Here is an 18,036-nt window from a genome sequence, read left to right as displayed (position 1 = left end):
AAGGCTACATTGGCTATTTGTATTGGGATTGAGATTTTTTAATACGTATAATCTGTTTGTTTTCGGAGCCAGTTTTCTTAGTCTTTAGCCTAATTTATCATCCAATACACAATCAATACACAAAGGCTCTGACTGCCACAAACCAACTACAACTGCACAACCTCTGCATTGACCTCCAATGCTTCTATCTACACACTATACATGGCACAGGACGCAATGGGGAGTACACAAACAATGAGGGCGGTTATTTGGTCCACTCTAATACATCATGGGGCATGTTAACAAACTCCACATGTGATCCAGATGATGGTGTAGTAAATGTGCTCTTCCTTGGAGAAGCTGTTAAATTCAAGAGTCAACACAACACAACACAACTCAACACAACACACACCCCAGGATTATAGCAATGAACTACTTCACAACAGGTACAACCTTGATGCAGAACTTATAGCAGAATAACAGAAAGTCGCCATCCCTGAGCCTGGTTCTGTAAAGTTCTCTTCATAATAAAAGCGGAGTTTTGCTTTTCCACAGTCGCTTAAGCGCGCTCGTGTGGAATTGTTGCATTTTTCTCTGTAAAAGGTTCGCGAAATGACTGTGTTGTATTTGGCGCTATATAAATACATTTTAATTAAACTGCCAGGAGTGAAGGGACAGCATTGATGTGACACACTGACGTGACAAACTGCCCTATGCATACTGTAGACGCAGTGTATAGTATATCAGCCTTCAGGATGATTACAATTTTAATTGATTAATCATTTCCCTAACATGAAATACCTTCAAACAAATCTGTTGGTTTTGATATCGATTAAGATCTTGGGACTCAGAAGACTTGACCATGTTTTTTTTGGAATGATATGCCTTAGGGGACATTGATAGGACGTTCATTTTCTCTAAATAATGTTGTGTTGCCATGCAGACAAAACCCAAGTTTTTAAATCACAAATGAAGATCTGAAGTGGCAGATTGTAGATGCTGAATAATTCTGAGCATAAGGGACCAAATACTTTGAGGAATCCGGCCTCCCCTTAAAAACCAACAACTGCTTTTCCTGGCAAGGAAGAAATTACAAGCGAAGCGAGAGGATCATTTTTCACTGTTGGGAATCTCTCAGCAGCCACAAGTCTGTGCAACTCTTCCCATCAGGAGCACATTATGCAACCAGCCTCTATTGCTGTCACAATGGAGGCACTACAGCAAAGCAATTATCTGGCTCAGATTGCCCACTGAACTGCAGATGGTTAATACACCAAGCAACAGTCGGGCAAGACAAGCAACAGCCGAGTGACAGAGGAGGAATTTCTAGTTGTCGGTCTTAAAGAGGTTTGAGAAAAGATGACTTTAGTTGAGAACCGGTGCTTTGACATCGATCATTTGATGTTCCTTTTCTCCCTCAGCTTTATTGTATTTCTCATTCACGCACTCGACATGCAACAGAGCTTCACCTCCTCCCCTGCCTCCTCTGCTGGGTGCTGGAGACAGATAGTGGGTGTGAAAGGAGAGAAAAGGACGCGAGAGACCTGACTGCTCCAGGAGAGAGGAGGCGCAGAGCTCAGCCTGTGCTCGCAGATAGCCTCTCAAACACCACCCCCAGCGAGCGACTGCCACAAAAGGACACGCAGAGGGTGAAACGGAGGCGACAGTTGACAGGTATGAACGGATATAACACACGAACACAAGCGTGTATAGCACATCTGCTCTGAAAGAGGGAAAAAAAATAAACCAGGCCTTAAAACAAAGTGTTTTTACACAAACTGGGTAAAAAATGTTTGACCTAGACAGGAACTTTCAGATTTAAGTCATCAAGTTGCAAACAATAAGAAAAATAAGAAAAATGTAACTATTAATCCGTTTTTCTGACTTGTCTGGACTTCGTTTAAAGTAGCAACAATACAGTTTGTATTTTGGTGAATGTGAACTTTGCCTGTACTAACAATGATAGGTAAAAATGACCAATAAACATAAAACAACTTCAGTATGATTAGAAAAATAAAAATAACATAATAAAATCACGAGGACATCATACGTTTGGGAAAATAGCAAAAACATTGATATTTGAGGTTAAACTATTTGCCACAAATGAGCAATGTTAGCTCGTGTTGTGGTCAAGATGACCTAAGCCGAGACAAGTAAAGGCCAAGACCAGAGCATCCTAAGGCCAAGACAAGACCACGACTTTAAGGGGCTGATACTGAATCTAGTTCAAGATCTTGAAAAATGTTCTCGAATAACAGCACTAGTAGCACTAACACTATAAAATGAGTAAACTCAAAATATCACAGATTAAAAAAAAAAAAAAAAACGGGTTATGTTTTAAAAAGCAAGCAAACCAATACACGCACACACCTCACACACATAAATTCATTTATTTAGTTGATATATGACTTGGAATTCTGATGAAATCACACTGACACAAAGGTTTTTCCTTCTTTGCATCAGGTATTTTCTCTACAGCCAAATCTTTCCTCTCCTTCTCCAGGCTGAATACAAACCCTGATGCTGAATGACGCCAGGTGCCAACAATCAAACACACCAGACACAGAAGTAGAATCTCTTTTCACTTTGATGCCTTCCTTTGCGTTGTGGTATTTTATTTTCCCTCTCAAATACTTCCCATCCACTCTGCTGCAGGCAAACGTACCGGCGCAGCGCTGCGCTCCAGCAAATTAGGTTCAGCGTCACTCGTTGGAAGTAATGTTATCACTGAACTGAGAGCCGGGAGCAACAGTGTATATAATCACTATGTGTAGGATCGGGATGAGCAGAGACAGATAACTGCTGGCACAACTTTGCTCACGCAAAACGGAGCTGACACCATAAGCTTCGGCTTCAAGCAGCCTCAAAGGAAAAACTGATGGTGCAAAAGGAAAACCTGCCGGGCGAGAAAGATGTCAGGGACGGGCTTTGTGATTTTAATTGCGTTGTGTATTTTTGGTATGACACAGAAATGGTAGCCAATTCAATAAAATGTCCACCTGTTTCAAGTATCTGTTGTATTGGCACCCTTTGCATCAACTTGTTTACTTTGATAAAAGAGTAACTGAAAAGTGAAATTTGTCTTTGGTCACATTTACATCTTCAATGTTTCAAGTCAATATTTCTTTGCACTTCCAGTGTCCGTTTACATGACGAAGGTAGTCAGAGCCACTGAAAACGCAACTTTTTGAAAAGTGCTCCCAAAGAGGAGCTTTCCATAAGCACGGATTCCGTCTCTGTGTAAACAAGGGGAAACGCCACTTTTTCTGAAACTCTGCTCATGCACATGTGCTCCACGGCTGTAGTAAACAGTTCTTCTGCACATGCTCAGTAGATGGACAATAACAGCAATGTTTTCCTCCAGAGTGTCAGGACTCCCAGCCTATAATCTCCTGGGACTTGGTCGTTTTATAGTTGAGACTCACCTGTAATAACAATCCAACTTGGTCGTCTGTCCATACGAATGTCCGTGTACTCCCATTGCGACAGTTTACAGCGGATTGTTCCCTGCACACATGCGAGTGTGGTTTCTTTCCAAAAACAACCAACAAGGCCCACTCGTGGCCTTGCATGCTAACTCCATTAAAATGGACATTTTCTAAGTGTTGCAGTATACATGAAAACGCAAAACCGGTGCAATTTCACTTAGGTTGTCATGTAACGAGGCCATAATAATGCTAAAAAAGAGAAGGATTCTTTTTCAAGGATGGCTGAAAGTTAAGGTCTCACAGGATGGACTTTTTGAATAATTAATCGATGCTATAGACTTCAGATATCAGATCTCAACCACATAGCTCATCGATGAAGACGCATGACAAGCAGCATTCTCACGGTTCCAGGAAAGTAGTAAAGAATCAATGGTCAGGTGCATTGGTGGTGCTTTACGAGCTTTGGGCAGCAAAAAAGACTAATGCAAATGACGAACTCAAAAAAAATGCAAGTCATTTTGAGGTTCGTACGAAACTCAAAAATTCACACTACCGTGACCTGGTATGACAAAATGGGATTCATGTAGGGCAGTGTTTAGAAGTTCATAGTGGTCAGTGAGTTGGAGCAGGTTGGTTGGTACACACAGAATCCTGAAAGTGTTTTTAACAGAAATATAAGCTGAAATCTCTAATGCTCCTCACTCCTCTATTTGGGGACAGTTGTTCTATTAGGAAATTATGAATCACATCACATTGAGAATTCAAAGGGTTTTGTTAATAAGATTCATGGACTCTCTTTAGAAGGAGATATAATAATGGTGTCTTATGATGTTATCTATCTGTCCACTTATGTGTCAACGAAAACACTTAACCGACAATCATTATGGCAGGGGTTCTCTATTACCTGAGCAACTGCTTAGACACGCAGCAAACTCTGTGTGTCATATATAATTGAGTAAATTCATAAAATGAAGACCCCAACAAGACTTGAGTCCTGACACCTGTCGTGATCATGTGATTGAATAAAGTGTCTGGTTCTGATGAACAACATTTTGCACTTTTTCAAATATGAGAAATTAAGAGCCTAATTTGTAATACTCCAAAGTATATTTTCTGGCTTGTATTAGGCATTTGACTAAGACGACATTACATTGAGTTTTGGTTGTCCATTTACATGACAAACATCCAACTTCATCGTATGACCCTACAAATGTCCTTGTACTCGCCATTGTTAATGTTGATAATGTATGGTTCTCGGCTCGCATGTGGTTCCACCACAAAAACAAACCACAGCACCTATGAGTGGCCCAAAATACAAGCTACATCGTTTTCAGCGTTTCTGTGTAAACGGACATAGATTTCAAAGTGTTGCTGTGTGAGCGTGAAACCTTTCTGAAACAAAAAAAGCAAACAAAGATGCATTTTCACTTGAAAAATTGTCATGTTTTACATAATAGCACAAAAACTTGTGTGCACATGTGCTGTCTTTATTTCTGTATGTATATTACTACTTGTGTAAACTTGTTCTGATTTGTAGGCTCTGTATGAACGGAACAAAATGCGTGGGCACAAGAACATTTGGTGTGTCTGCTCGAAATTTTGGGATTTCCTAATAAGACCTGTAAATGTCCCTGTCCTCACCTCCACCTCACATGGTTCACTCAGTGTGGTTGTCCGTGACTCCAGGTTTTACCACCCTTGATGTGGGCTGACAGGTCCACTCTGGAGAGGCACCGTGTCTCCTTTGCTATGCAGTGGTCAGCTCACCAAGTAGCACAGTAGCAATGCTCTGGGATTTCAAACATCACATTACAGGACTTGGGTACAACGTGGCCTGACAAAAGTGAGAAGGTCAGTCCACACTGACAGATAAAACCCAAAGTTAGAAATAAGCAGTTGTCGTGTAAACAGATACCCCAAAACGCAACAACTTTTCTCCATTTTCACTTGGGAAAAGGCCTTATTGGTGAGCTTGTTTGGCAGAGAAGAAAGAACAATGTAGATGTAAATGGGAGAGAGATGGTGGTCTAAACATTCTCCTCTGCTGAGAGGTTTTCCACTTTCACATAGATGGCTTCTCTCAAACCAGCTGTGTTAAAAGAAGTCCCACTGTTGGTTGAATTGTGACAGTTGAGTTCAGACCTGAGGAGTTATCCCTTCTGTGTTGGGCCATGTGTTTGTTTTTTTTTATATCGGCTTGGGAAATCTTCCCATATATCATCAACAGCGTCTTACTTACAGGGGCTGCTGCCCTGGAATGTACAATAATACATAATGTAAACCTCACAGAACAACGTCTAAAAATATCATAACAATGCTGAACGCAAGGCATCCAGGGAGTTTTTGTTTGTCAGAATTACAAATTCCCAGCAGATGATTCAGCCGGTGGGAGACTTTACACAAAAAAAATTCCCCAAATCTTTGGTTCAGCGTTGGACACCAGCCCAGTGCACAGACAAACACAACACACTCACATAGTCTTCCATACAAACAGAGTCTGGGTTAGCTGCTCCAGCTAAGCTAAGCAGAGTCTGGTGTGGAACCCATGCTGCTCCTAATCCCTTTCCTGCAGCTCGCCTCCTGTTTGTGTTCGCAGCACACTCGTTCCCAGGGGTGTAGCGTTTTATCACGCCCGCCACTCCCCTGTCTGCGCACGCTGCATGTGGTGGATGTTGGAACTGAGGAGTAATTGGGGCTGGTGGTTCCGTCTTTCTGCCTTTCATGAGCTGAGCATTGGGATTTGGCACACAGGCATGGAGTGACAGCTTCAGGGAAGATGACGGAAGGAGAAACCAGACGTAGCGAGAGAAGGAGGCTGAGGACTGACGTGTGATCTCAAATTGTGGGATCACACAAGAAAGGATAAAAGAGCAGATCAAAATATATAAGAAAGTGAGATGTTGGCTGTGGTATGTTCTCCTGTTGCAGTGGTGACTGCAGAGAATTGAAAATCTGTATGTAGAAATAACAGTTATACGTTTGCCTTGATTTGAATATTAGTAAAGATAATGTAAACATAGAATGGAATATAAGCGACTGACTGTAAACATACTCATTCAGGAAAAACAAACAAAAAAAACTGCACAAACAACTAAAAAACTGTGCTAATCCATTAAGAAATGAGGCACATTTAAATCATAAACATGACATTTATCAATAAATACTATTTGAATGAAAGGATTACAGGCCATCATATGTATTTTAGAAATATAGCATCAATGTTTGAACACATATGGTGATGCAAACAACTGTAGCGTGCTTGAATACTAATGGTAAACTTTTATGCATATAGTTCAGTTTTACTGTTAAAGTTGTCTCACACAGTCACAATGGTGACATCTGCAATGCAGTCAAAGCATCTTGGATTTTCTCCTCTTGCTCCAGGAAACCACAGCACATCCACAAGTTGAGACAACGAGATCATAGTCCCAACTTCTACCAACACTTTCTTTCTGTTTTTGTAATTTTGGGGGCAAGTTTCACCTTGCTAACAGTGTTGACACGTCAGCTGTGGGATGCAGGACTTCACTGCCCCAGAGAAAAGGAGACAAACAAAAAGTTTAGAAGAAAAAGAAGAAAAAGAAAAAGAATGACAATCCATGTTGGGGAATTACTCAGTGACCATGAAGGAACTCGTTTCCGCTTTCTGCAGGTCATTTCCCAAAATCCCTTGTATTCGGTGCCCTCTGGATCCTACCTCCTCACCTCAGAAGAACGCAAATTCTTGAATCAACATTTTCCTGGGGGCAATTTTTTTATGGGTTACATTTACACTCTTTATGCCAAAGTCCCTCAAAGTGTTTAAAAATTGCCCAGCATGCTATCTCGTGAAAATTCTTTCCAAAAGGCACAGATGTATGACATATTTATGGTAGAGAATATGCTTACTGATCACAGGGGGTTAATACTCTTCATGCTCATGAGTGTAAAAACTTGAGAGGATAAAATGTGATTGCTTTAACTCATCACAATTTTGCAGATTACATCCTTTCATTATTTGGTGTCAAATGTTAATTTGCTACCCGAGCTGTGAGCCATGTGTTTTCTGACAGAGGTTTTTCATCTGTGATCCTTTTTCTGTCATCGACACTAATTTTCTGCTCTCTGAGCCTTCAAGTTGAGCAGAAACTAGAACTAATAATGGCCCTTTAATGATTGCAGTGCACTGGTGTGTATATCTGATACCAGTGGAAAGGATGCACATGCTATTGGATGGATGGATGGATGGATGGATGGATTGATGGATAAATGGATAAATGATATGTATAGTGGCAATGTAGGAGTTAAAATATAAATCATCAGTTGAACAGGATCTCAGTTTTCAACCTCCTCTACTACCACTTGTCAGTAATGGTGAAATATGGCATCCAGTTGATATCTTGACACGTAATGCTTTCTCAGTCAGCTCTCTGCAGCACCGGCCATGAGTTTTCCCCAAGGGAACCATCACACTGATCATGCGATCTGACTGTAGTGATAATGCAAGGTAGCGCCGACTCTAACCAACCAACAAACACCAGTGTCGGTGTTTGTCTTTTTACGCTTTCTGTGGAAAACTGTGTGAACATGAAACAAACCCTATTCCAAAGGCAACAATGTCTTTCTCAGTTTGGAGCAAAAGAGTGAATAGAAACGATGTCACAGATGTCAAAGCAGCCCTAATGTGTTTTGACAGATGCTGCAGAACTGCAATTACAGAGACGTTTAGACAAATGTTTGCACCTTTTAAAACTATTTAGAGAGAAAAATTCACTCGCCAAGTTACTCAATAAATGAAAGAAGACAAGGTGATCCTAACAGGTGCATGGAGCAAGACTGACTGACGGACAGACTTTGAGCTATATTGAACATATTAAATGTCCTGCTTTAGTGAGTGTTGGGGTAAGGCTACCGCCTTTTAATAGAGCAATAATTCAATCTGAAGCCAATTGCTTATTTTACACACTGTCCACGAATGTCGTCAAGCTCAGTAACCTTTAAAAATGTAACTTAGAAAATCAAAGTCGTAGTCCAATTTTCTGGAAAATTTCTCAGTTTGAGTGATTTTATTCCTCCAGCCAAAGGCTTTGGCTCCTCTTCATTCGAGTCATCAGTAACAGCGTGAAGCATAGCAGAATTTACGACCAGGTAATTTCAGCTGATTCATTAAATTCTACTGTGGTGATTAGCTCGGCTGAATCGCATCATCAGCCCTTTGTTATTGCCTGTCATGTACCAGGTGAGAGCCAGGGACTGTCACCCATTAATAACCCATGTTACATATTTAACAGCGGCATGATTGGGCCACACATGGCGGCGCAATTGATCACCAACTGTCTGGAAGACAAAAACCGCCAAGCCGAAAAAGGACTGAGGAAGACTTCGAATAAATCCATGATGAATGATAATTAAATATTTGAACTTTCAAATAATTCAAAGATTCTGAATGTGGTTGCTGCAGCTTCAGCGTGTTGATTTAACCATTTACAGTGTCTGGCGTTACATTGTAAGATCAAGCTTAGTGCAAATAACTGAACATTTAAAAGTCCTCAGTATCCTGATATAAAAAAAGCAATCAAACGAAAGGAATGATTGAAGTCCTCACCCTGCCATGACAATAAAGAAATCCAGTCGGTTCCACGTGTCCCCAAGGTAACAGCGCCGACCGAAGATCCCCAGAGCAACCATCTTCACAACCATCTCCATAGCAAAGAAGATGTAGATGAATGCGTCAAAGGCCTGACAGGAAGGGAAGAAGAAGAAGAAGAAGAAGAGACAAGGTATCAAAAAGTGTAGACATTTCAAATGGCTTTGGACAACACATAGCAACATGAATTTGTCACAAGCCCAGTCACAAGGTTTACATGAGGGGAAGGAGGAACAGCACTGTTGACAGAAACAAATATTTAAGCCCAAAGACATTCACTCCATCTGCACAAGTATTTGTTTTTATTACAAATCACATTATCGCAATACCAAACATTGCATATCATGTTCATCTGCGTCGACTTCTGCTTCTTCTGTGAAGCATGGGTGAACTCTGAATACCTTAACATGGGTTTTTCTAAAGGTAAAGGTTTTTCTAAAGGTAGGGGAGGATTAACTGCAGTCTGTGCAAAAAGTTTGAGCTAAAAGTCTGAACCAGTTCTTGTTTCTGTGACTGTAGGTCCCTTTGCTGTCTGGCAAAAATGGAATTGGCTGCCACTTCTATACCAATACCACATTATGGTCTATGGAAGATTAGAACCAGTCAAGGATAATACAAATGTAAAGTAGTCATGGTTAAACTGGTACTTATATTATTGTATCAGGGAAATAATTGACCATGCACCTTTGTGATGAAAGAACACAGGAGGACAGGAACCTGTTTAACTATAATGGATTGAAGAACAACTATAGCGCATATTTTGTTTATGAACTGAAACATTATGGGACTATTGTTTCTGGCTGCCTTATGAAAGAAAACTCACAAAAAAAAGTAGAAACTGCCAAGAGCAAGAAGTACCAAAGCAGTAAGACAACCACATCATCTGTGTAATTTTCTATTTCTCCCAAATCTGGTCGTTATCATAAAACCCAACATTGCGTATCATACTGTATGTTTACCTTACTTTGTAAGATTTGTGACAAATCGAAAATATTTTTTTGTAATTGAATCAAAGTATTAACTTTAATATAAAGGTGTGTTTACACATAACGACGACAAGTCAGGAATAACACGAATCTGAATTCCTGACCGTGGATCACGATTTTGACCTGAATTAAATGATTCAGGGCAGAGGCATCATGCGCCATCACGGACAGTCGCAACCTTTTATCAAGCATTACAAGTAAGAGCGCAAAACGGTGGCGGATCGTCACGAGTCATTACGCACGGTCACCAATATTGCTCCGCAGTGTTGCGCGCTAAAGCGCATGGCTGTGCGCCATTGCGCATCGTCGTTTTCTCACACCAATCTGTCAGGAATGTGGCCAACAGGGAGGCTCTGGTATATACTGTGGTGGATTTTGCCATGAGCGATGGAGGCAGCTACTCAGGGCACAATCTGTGAAAGAGCGCATTGTGCACGAGAGGAAAAGAGAATCGCCCCGTCTCAGATGCATGTCGTGGAGTGTGTTCACCCAGGGTGTAAAAAAAGCCAGGTCAACGACTGGGTATATATGTTTTAAGCAGGAGGTATCAGAAAAGGTACCACAGGGATAACTGACTATGGACAAGCGTTCGTAGTGACGTCGCTTTTTCGCTCTTTCTATCATTGTGAAGCAGAATTTACCAAGCGTTGGTTTGTTCACCCACTAATGGGGAAAGTGAGGTGGGATTAGAACATTGTGAGACAGGTCAGTTTTAACAGGATTACTATTGCACCAACAAGTATTGTTGTTGTTGCAATAGTAATCCTGATTTTATATAGCGCTTTACAACTGCGTGAGCAGCCCCAAAGCACTTTACATCGTTAATCACATTCACCCATTCACACACACATTCACACACCAATGGAGGCTGCAGCCATGCAAGGCGCTGACACTCCAATGGGAGCAGTTTGGGGTTCAGTGTCTTGAACCCCCAAGTTCTCAAGGACACTTTGGCACGTGAACATGGAGACGGGAATCAAACCTGCAACCTTATGATTGGGAGACAACCGCTCTACCAACTGAGCCATGCCACCCCAGGCACTCAGGCCCTGTTTACACAACATTTTCAAGTGAAATAAATGGCCCCCAAGGTGGCACTTTTCAAAAATGTTCCAAATCGGTCTCCATGTAAACCACTTGGTAGTTAAGAGGCACTGTAATAGCAATCCACCTTCGTCATCTGTCCATGTAGTACGTCCAGGTACTCTTGTTGTTAATGTTTCTAGCGTATTGTTCTCTGCTTCCTGTGTGTTGTTTCATTATGAAAACAAACAGCACCCACTAGTGGTCCTACATGAAAACGACATTGTTTTCAGCTTTTTTTTTTTTTTTTCAGTCATTTACATGTAAACAGACATCGTTTTCAGAATATTGCCTTTCCGATGCAAAACTTTTATGTAAAGATTCCCTAACTTATTACGCATGTCTTTAGATTACAGGAGCAAACCAGAGTTTCTTAAGACTGGCACAGGAAGATCATGTAAACTCTGCAGAGAAATGCCCTGAAACTCTAACTGTCATGATATTGATATCAACCAATTGAGATCCCTTCGCCGTCGTGGATGTGATGAGTTTAAGTAACTTGAATATCTTTTCGACTTTTGTTTATTTTAAACACATAAACACAAGATCTGACATTTAACTTTAAGTAATATATTTCATTGCTTGGTTTCCAATAAATTAGATGCTACGTGTGACCCGCAGACAATACGTTGGTAGAAACAATATTAAGAAATAAGAAAGTTCCACATTTGGATACGGCTATGAATATCAGCTACATTACAGAGGTTCCTTTTCAATAAAGGGCAATACGTTTTGTAATGTAGAACTTCAACTTTTTCTCACTTTTGAATGACTTTCTGCAACACCTGTATGTATTTCCTACTCTGTAATATCGCCACTCATTCACTCTATCAAACCTTTATTGATCTCCTTCCCCTTTCACTCCCATCCCTGGCTTCTCACCAACTCAGAAGTTTGTCTTAACGGTAGGGTACCAGAAAACCTGTCTGAGAGGTAATCGAAGTTAAGCCCTATATTGACATCCCAGCTTTACTCAAACATCTGACGGAGAAAGAGAATAAAGGCAAATGTAAATAAATCAAGACCACTGCTTGCTAATGCATGATATTGCTGTTGTGAACAAATTGCCTAGATTAGCTGCAGTTCTTCTCCGTGTATACCGGGGGGATTAGAGATGAACTGACATGCTTGATGTTGCCTGTAACTTGATTTGGAGAGCGAAACACTGTAGGCAACATGATCTGAATCTGAGCCATTGATCTGGATCTTTGTTTTGTGACTAGCTCTTTGCTGAAGTAAGCATCCTTTTCACAAGAGCTGGAGGGGAGATGGGATGCCAGGACTGCCTACTAATGCGGAGGGAAACGCTGCTGAACTCGATCTTTTTCAAATTTAAAGATGGAGCTGCCACCTTTGGTAAAGCACAGAGAAGAAAACAAAAATCGTGAAAAATAAAACAAAACGTTCCTTTGACAATAACTCTGTTTGGTTTAGGTTTTGTAGATTGTAATGGAACAATATGCTCTGACCACAGGGATTTTCAATGTATGCCTAATTGGAGAAGTGACCATATTTGTTATTGCAGAGACTGCTTATAGCATATTGTTCTCTGCACGCATGTGTGTGGTTTCATTACCAAAACAGTGCTGACTTGTGGCCTGACATGCCAACAACATCATTTTCAGCATTTCTGCATTTTCTATGTAAACGAACATCGTTCTCAAAGCGCTGCCGTGTAAAGAGGAAACTTTTTTGAAACAAAAATTCAAAAACGATGCATTTCCATTTGAAAGCTTGTAACCAGGGCACCAATGAGCTGCTTTTATGTTACTAAAATCCAACTAGTAATAGTGACCGAGACCAGCTGTATATGGGGCACATTTCACACAACATTTTAAAAATGATGTCCATTTACAACAGAAATATTGAAAATAATGTAGATTTCATGTTGGGCACTAGAGTTTGTTTTTGTAATGAAACCACACGCACGCACAGACAATACGCTATAAATATTAGCAACGGTCAGTACACGGACATTCGTATGGACGGAATACAAAGCTGGATTGCTATTACGAAGACTGAAAGCCAGCTGCTGCGTCGGACCCACAATTATGCAAGGGAACACACCGAGCAGAAAGAAATAAAGTCCGTCTCTTACTGCTGTTTATGGAAGAATATGTGCGTTAAAAAAAAAGTCCAGATTCGAGCGTTTCTTAAATAAATTTAAGAGGTAATGTGACATGATATATGCAACCTCAACCTCTTTTGCGATGTCTGTCTGTCTTAAATTAATCTTTCTCACTTTCAAAAATCATTAAGTTCTCAAGTACAATTTGAAACATGTTTTTGCTCACTATCCATCTGAAAAAATGGTAAGATCAAAGAATGCTACTAAATAACCAAAGTACTTTATCTCTTAAGTGCATCGGCATTGGTGTGTTTTAACCAAACTGTTGAAGGACAAGAAAATTAATGGGATTCTCTTCCATTGATTTTTAAACATTCTGTTCACTTTGAGACAAAAACTCTCCGAACTGCATTGATTCTCCGCCAACCAAGTCACAGAGTAAATCCAAGAAACTCAGATGCAAATAACTACTGGATATGTTTTAAAGATGTTTCAGCACATTAATATGAAACCTCTTGACCAGCACTGTCAAACTCATTTTAGTTCAGGAGCCACATAAATGTCAGCTTAATCTTAAGTGGGACAGACTGGAAAAATAGTACCTAGAAATTAAAATTTTAGAGTTTTTCTCTGTTTTGGTGCAGAGTATACGTGATGAAAATGTCTATTTTAATCAATCATTTACGACAGAAAATGGCAATCTCAACATATAATGAATTTTAATGAAACCTTCTGGTACAAAATACAGTGAAATGTCAAAACAATTATCTTATGGCTGTTGCATCAAGGTTTCAAAAACGCCCCCTGACAGCATGGCTGATGCTAGTTTGATAGCAACAACATAGCTAGCTTTCACGGCAGCATCACCAATATCTCAGCTCAGGTCTCAGACCCCGTTTACGCCACAACACTTCAAGTGTAAACACATTGTTTTTGCATTTTCATTTGAGAAAAGTTTTGCGTTTACAAAACAATTCCACAGAAACGGCAGCAAATGCTGAAAAAAGATGTTGTTAGCCTGCCAGGTCATGACTTGGAACTATTGATTATTTTGTAATCAAACCACACTCACATGCAGGCGGAGAACATTGTGACTTAAACATTGACAATGGCGAGTACACGGACCTTTGTATGGACAGGCGATAAAGTTGGATTACTCTTACGGGTGACTCTCGGGAGAGCAACGACTGGGAGTCATGCCACTCTGGTGGCTGCCATTGTTGTTATTGCCCATCTATTCTCTCTTGTGCAGAAGAACTATTTATTACGGCCGTGATGCACATGCAGAGTCCCAGCATATTTGCCATCTACACAAAAAACTTCCACCTTGGGAGTCATTTTCAAGAAGTTGTTTTCAGTCGCTCAGAGCACCATGCAAATGGACATCCAAAATGCAATGAAAGTTTGGGATTTTCACTCGAAAATATTCTGTAAACAAGGCCTCAGTGTTGAGTTGTGTCCGTTACTTCTAAGAAATCTATTAAAAAAAAATCGAATTCTTCTTTGAAATTGTGACAATTTGCTTGGTGGTTTTAGCAGACCAGATTGGAGTTTTTGCCCACGGGCCTTGTGTCATGACACCCCCGCTCTAGAAGAAGTTAGGAGGACCAAGCTTAAGTTTCTGTTATCTAAACTGCTTGTCCATCCATTTATGCAATTAGTTGACTTCTCTAGAGGTCTTAAAGAGCACATTTGTTAAACCTTCATGGATTTCACTGGTGAGCCAGCACTAAAACCAAGGTATTGAGCAACGGATCCTCTGAGAGGAGAGTATCGACTGTGGGGCTGTAGCCCACTAAATCCATGCTGATATTGAATAGCGGGTCTGTAGATACTTGGAGGAGAAATTCTATTAGGTCCAACTCAACAGCCAACTCCCCTAGAGAGCCGAATCAATCTTCTGAGTGTTTGTGTGTGTGTGTGTGTGTGTGTGTGTTCATGTGAGGGGGCAAAAAAAAAAAAAGAAAAGAGAAAAGAAAAAAACATTCAACATGCACTTTGCACCAGCAGACTGAAGGCATACGCGCACACGCTCGAGCACAGATGTTAACACCCACACAGGCCACCTTTGACATAAGTGAGGAGGATTCGGTGTGTTGCCGGATGACGAGGAAGGCTGCCGAGGCGCCGTACGTGAGGGAGTCATGCCCGCTGCACCATAAAGACCACACGCTAGCAGTGAGTCAGTGCCAGGAGTTACAAGGCTCAGCATGGGAGAGGGAGAGCGCCATGGGAGAGTGAGACAGCATTGAGACCAAGGAATAGAGATTGTGAGAAGAAGTGGGGGTGCATGTGCATGTGAATACGAGCTTTCTTTGGGTGTCAAGATAAGTACGCAAGAAGAAATAGAGACACGTGACAACTTCCGGAAGCACAGGACTTTTGTGCACAATTTCTGACCTCATGCTCCAAGAACATTCATCATATCATATATAAATTAGCCTGTTTATTTTTTTCTGTAATTGTTACGGCTCCATAAGACAGTGGTGCTTCTGCACTGTTAGATTCCTGCAATGAAACCCCAACTGTGACTCAGCGGAGCAGGATGCACGCTCAACATCAACTCGTGTGTCATGGTTGTTACAATATGAATATTTCAAGTCAAACTCTCATTTCTGTACTTAAAAGTAAGAAAGTAATGGTTCTGAAATGCAGTAAAGTAGGAAAGTATATGAAAACGTGTTTCTGCTATATTCAGATCAGCTGAGGTTATGTTCACCTCTGTTCACCTCCATATAGAGGTATTTGAACACTGAGGCCAATCCCTGTATTGTTGTTATAGATTTGGATTTGACATCAAATAAGGTATCCAGGTATTTGCATCTGGGTCTGATACACAGTTTATACACACTACTGTATATACACCAATAGTATGTTTTATCTGACCAACACATGTTTCATGCAAAACAAATATATATATATATATATATATATATATATATATATATATATATATATATATTGCTAAACGCTGAATGCCTGCACTCAGGTTTAGATTTGGGTTTTGGAAGTGCAGACATTGTATTTGTAAGAGGTGTAAGAGGTAAGAGGTGTGACCAACTTAGAAATCAGACAGCTGAACTTGTGAAGCTCATGAGATTTAAATTATTTGCACAAATAGTAGCCATATACATTGCAAAGGTTTGGAATGTCCTGAAGAAGAAAGAAGTCACTGGTGCCCTAAGATGGTAAAGGAAAACAGCAGCAGTTGACATCTGAGCCATTGTAAGATCTGTAAAGAACAGCCTGTGAGTAATTGTTTGTAAATGGAACTCACTTAGCACGTTTTTTTCCCCATGGACTTAACAGCCCCAAAAACGCTTTACAATGTTAATCACATTCAACAATCCACAGACAAATTCACACACCGATGGACATGGCTACTCTCCAAAGTGCTCCGGTCCCGTTTATATGACAATGTATCAAGTGGTTTTGTCTTTTCATTTCAGGAAAGTTTCACATTTACAATGTCCATTCACATGGAATTGGCAGAAATGCTAAAAACTATGTCGTTTTCATGTTGGGACACTAGTCGGTGGTGTTTTTTTTTTTTTTTGTAATGAAACCACAGACACATCTATGCAGAGAACAATACCATATAAATATTAACAATGGCAGGTACACAGACATTCTTATGGACTGAGACAGAGGTGAAGCTCCACAGGAAGATGTAAAACCAATAATTACTAAAAACAACAGGAAGTCAAAGCTGGAATTCCCAGAGAAGTACAAAGACATGACTCAGCAATTTAAAGGAAATGGACTAAGTTTTATAGACTAATGAGACAAAGGCCTCGTTTACACGACAACTAATTCGAGTGTTTCCGCAAAACTTTCTTCACTTTCGGGGGGTCTGTTTACATGACACCAGTTAGCGGATGCACTGTATCTGCAAAGTTTTTAATCTCCAGGTGGAAAGATTCTTTCACGGCGCAAATATCTCCTGCGGAGACTGCCGGAGGCAACAGAGCCTGCTACTGCGCATGCACATCTCTCCCCCTCCCTCCTGCTCATTCAGTTGTAAACAAACATGGCGCCCCATGGTGGTACGACTCACGGTTCATATTCTAGTTTTATCGTCCAGATCAGTAGTTTAATAGTTGAGACTCACCCCTGATAGCATCTGATGTGTCATCAGTCCATGCGGATGTCGGGTGCTCTCCATTTTCTTCACGTTTATAGTGTTTTGTTCTCTGCACACGTCTGTGTAGTTTCATTACAAAACCAAGCAACAGCACCCTCGTGTGGCCCGGCATACTAACTACATCGTTGTCTCTGTGTCCGCTGCTGCAGTGGAAACACACTCGTTTTTTTTTAGCGGATTAGGTGTGAAACGTTGTCGTGTAAACAGGGCCAAAGATTAACCTTTACTAATATAAATATTGGCGAAAGATAAAATATCCTCATGATCCCAAATACACAAACACACCTGTGAAAGGTCATACATTGAGCTTGCATGGTTTCCTCTGGGACAGGCTCATCAATCATCATTGGTGATGTCACACATGATTCCAGCAGTAAAACTAACTCAGAGAACTATAGTGACATTTTGTCAGACAATTTAAAGAAAAATCTAAACTTCTACTGAATCCAGTAAAGCAGACAATGCAAAACACACAAAAACAAACTGAAGAGAAAGACATTTCGAGATGCATACACAGCAATGTTTCATAAATGTTAATGCATGCATATTGGTGTGTACCTGTAGTATTTGGCAGCGGTCTGAGGAGCAGTCGATGTTCTCACAGGGCTGGTACATTCCCAGTGTCACACAGTTCAGCAGGATGACCATCATACTCACACGTTCGAACCACGTAGAAACAAAGCTGGTTAAGGCAAACATCTGGTAAAAAGAAACAGAAGTAT

General features: G+C 40.6%; 1 protein-coding gene across 1 annotated transcript in view; it reads right to left on the bottom strand.

Moving 5' to 3' along the window:
• LOC308110400 (voltage-dependent T-type calcium channel subunit alpha-1I-like) overlaps positions 1-18,036 on the bottom strand; it is a gene marked incomplete at its 3' end in the record, with an annotated part of 220,532 nt that overhangs the window by 160,022 nt on the left and 42,474 nt on the right. Inside the window, exons 2-3 of the mRNA XM_080464661.1 lie at positions 17,873-17,996; positions 8,992-9,125 (exon numbers count right to left, since the gene is read on the bottom strand). Coding sequence (XP_080320787.1) covers positions 8,992-9,125; positions 17,873-17,996 — 258 coding nt within the window. The remainder of the gene's footprint in view (positions 1-8,991; positions 9,126-17,872; positions 17,997-18,036) is intronic.

Source organism: Lipophrys pholis (assembly GCF_963383615.2).
Source record: "Lipophrys pholis genome assembly, chromosome: 5".
Taxonomy (NCBI): domain Eukaryota; kingdom Metazoa; phylum Chordata; class Actinopteri; order Blenniiformes; family Blenniidae; genus Lipophrys; species Lipophrys pholis.
Note: the sequence above shows the minus strand (reverse complement) of the source record. Positions and strands in the feature narration are given on the sequence as shown.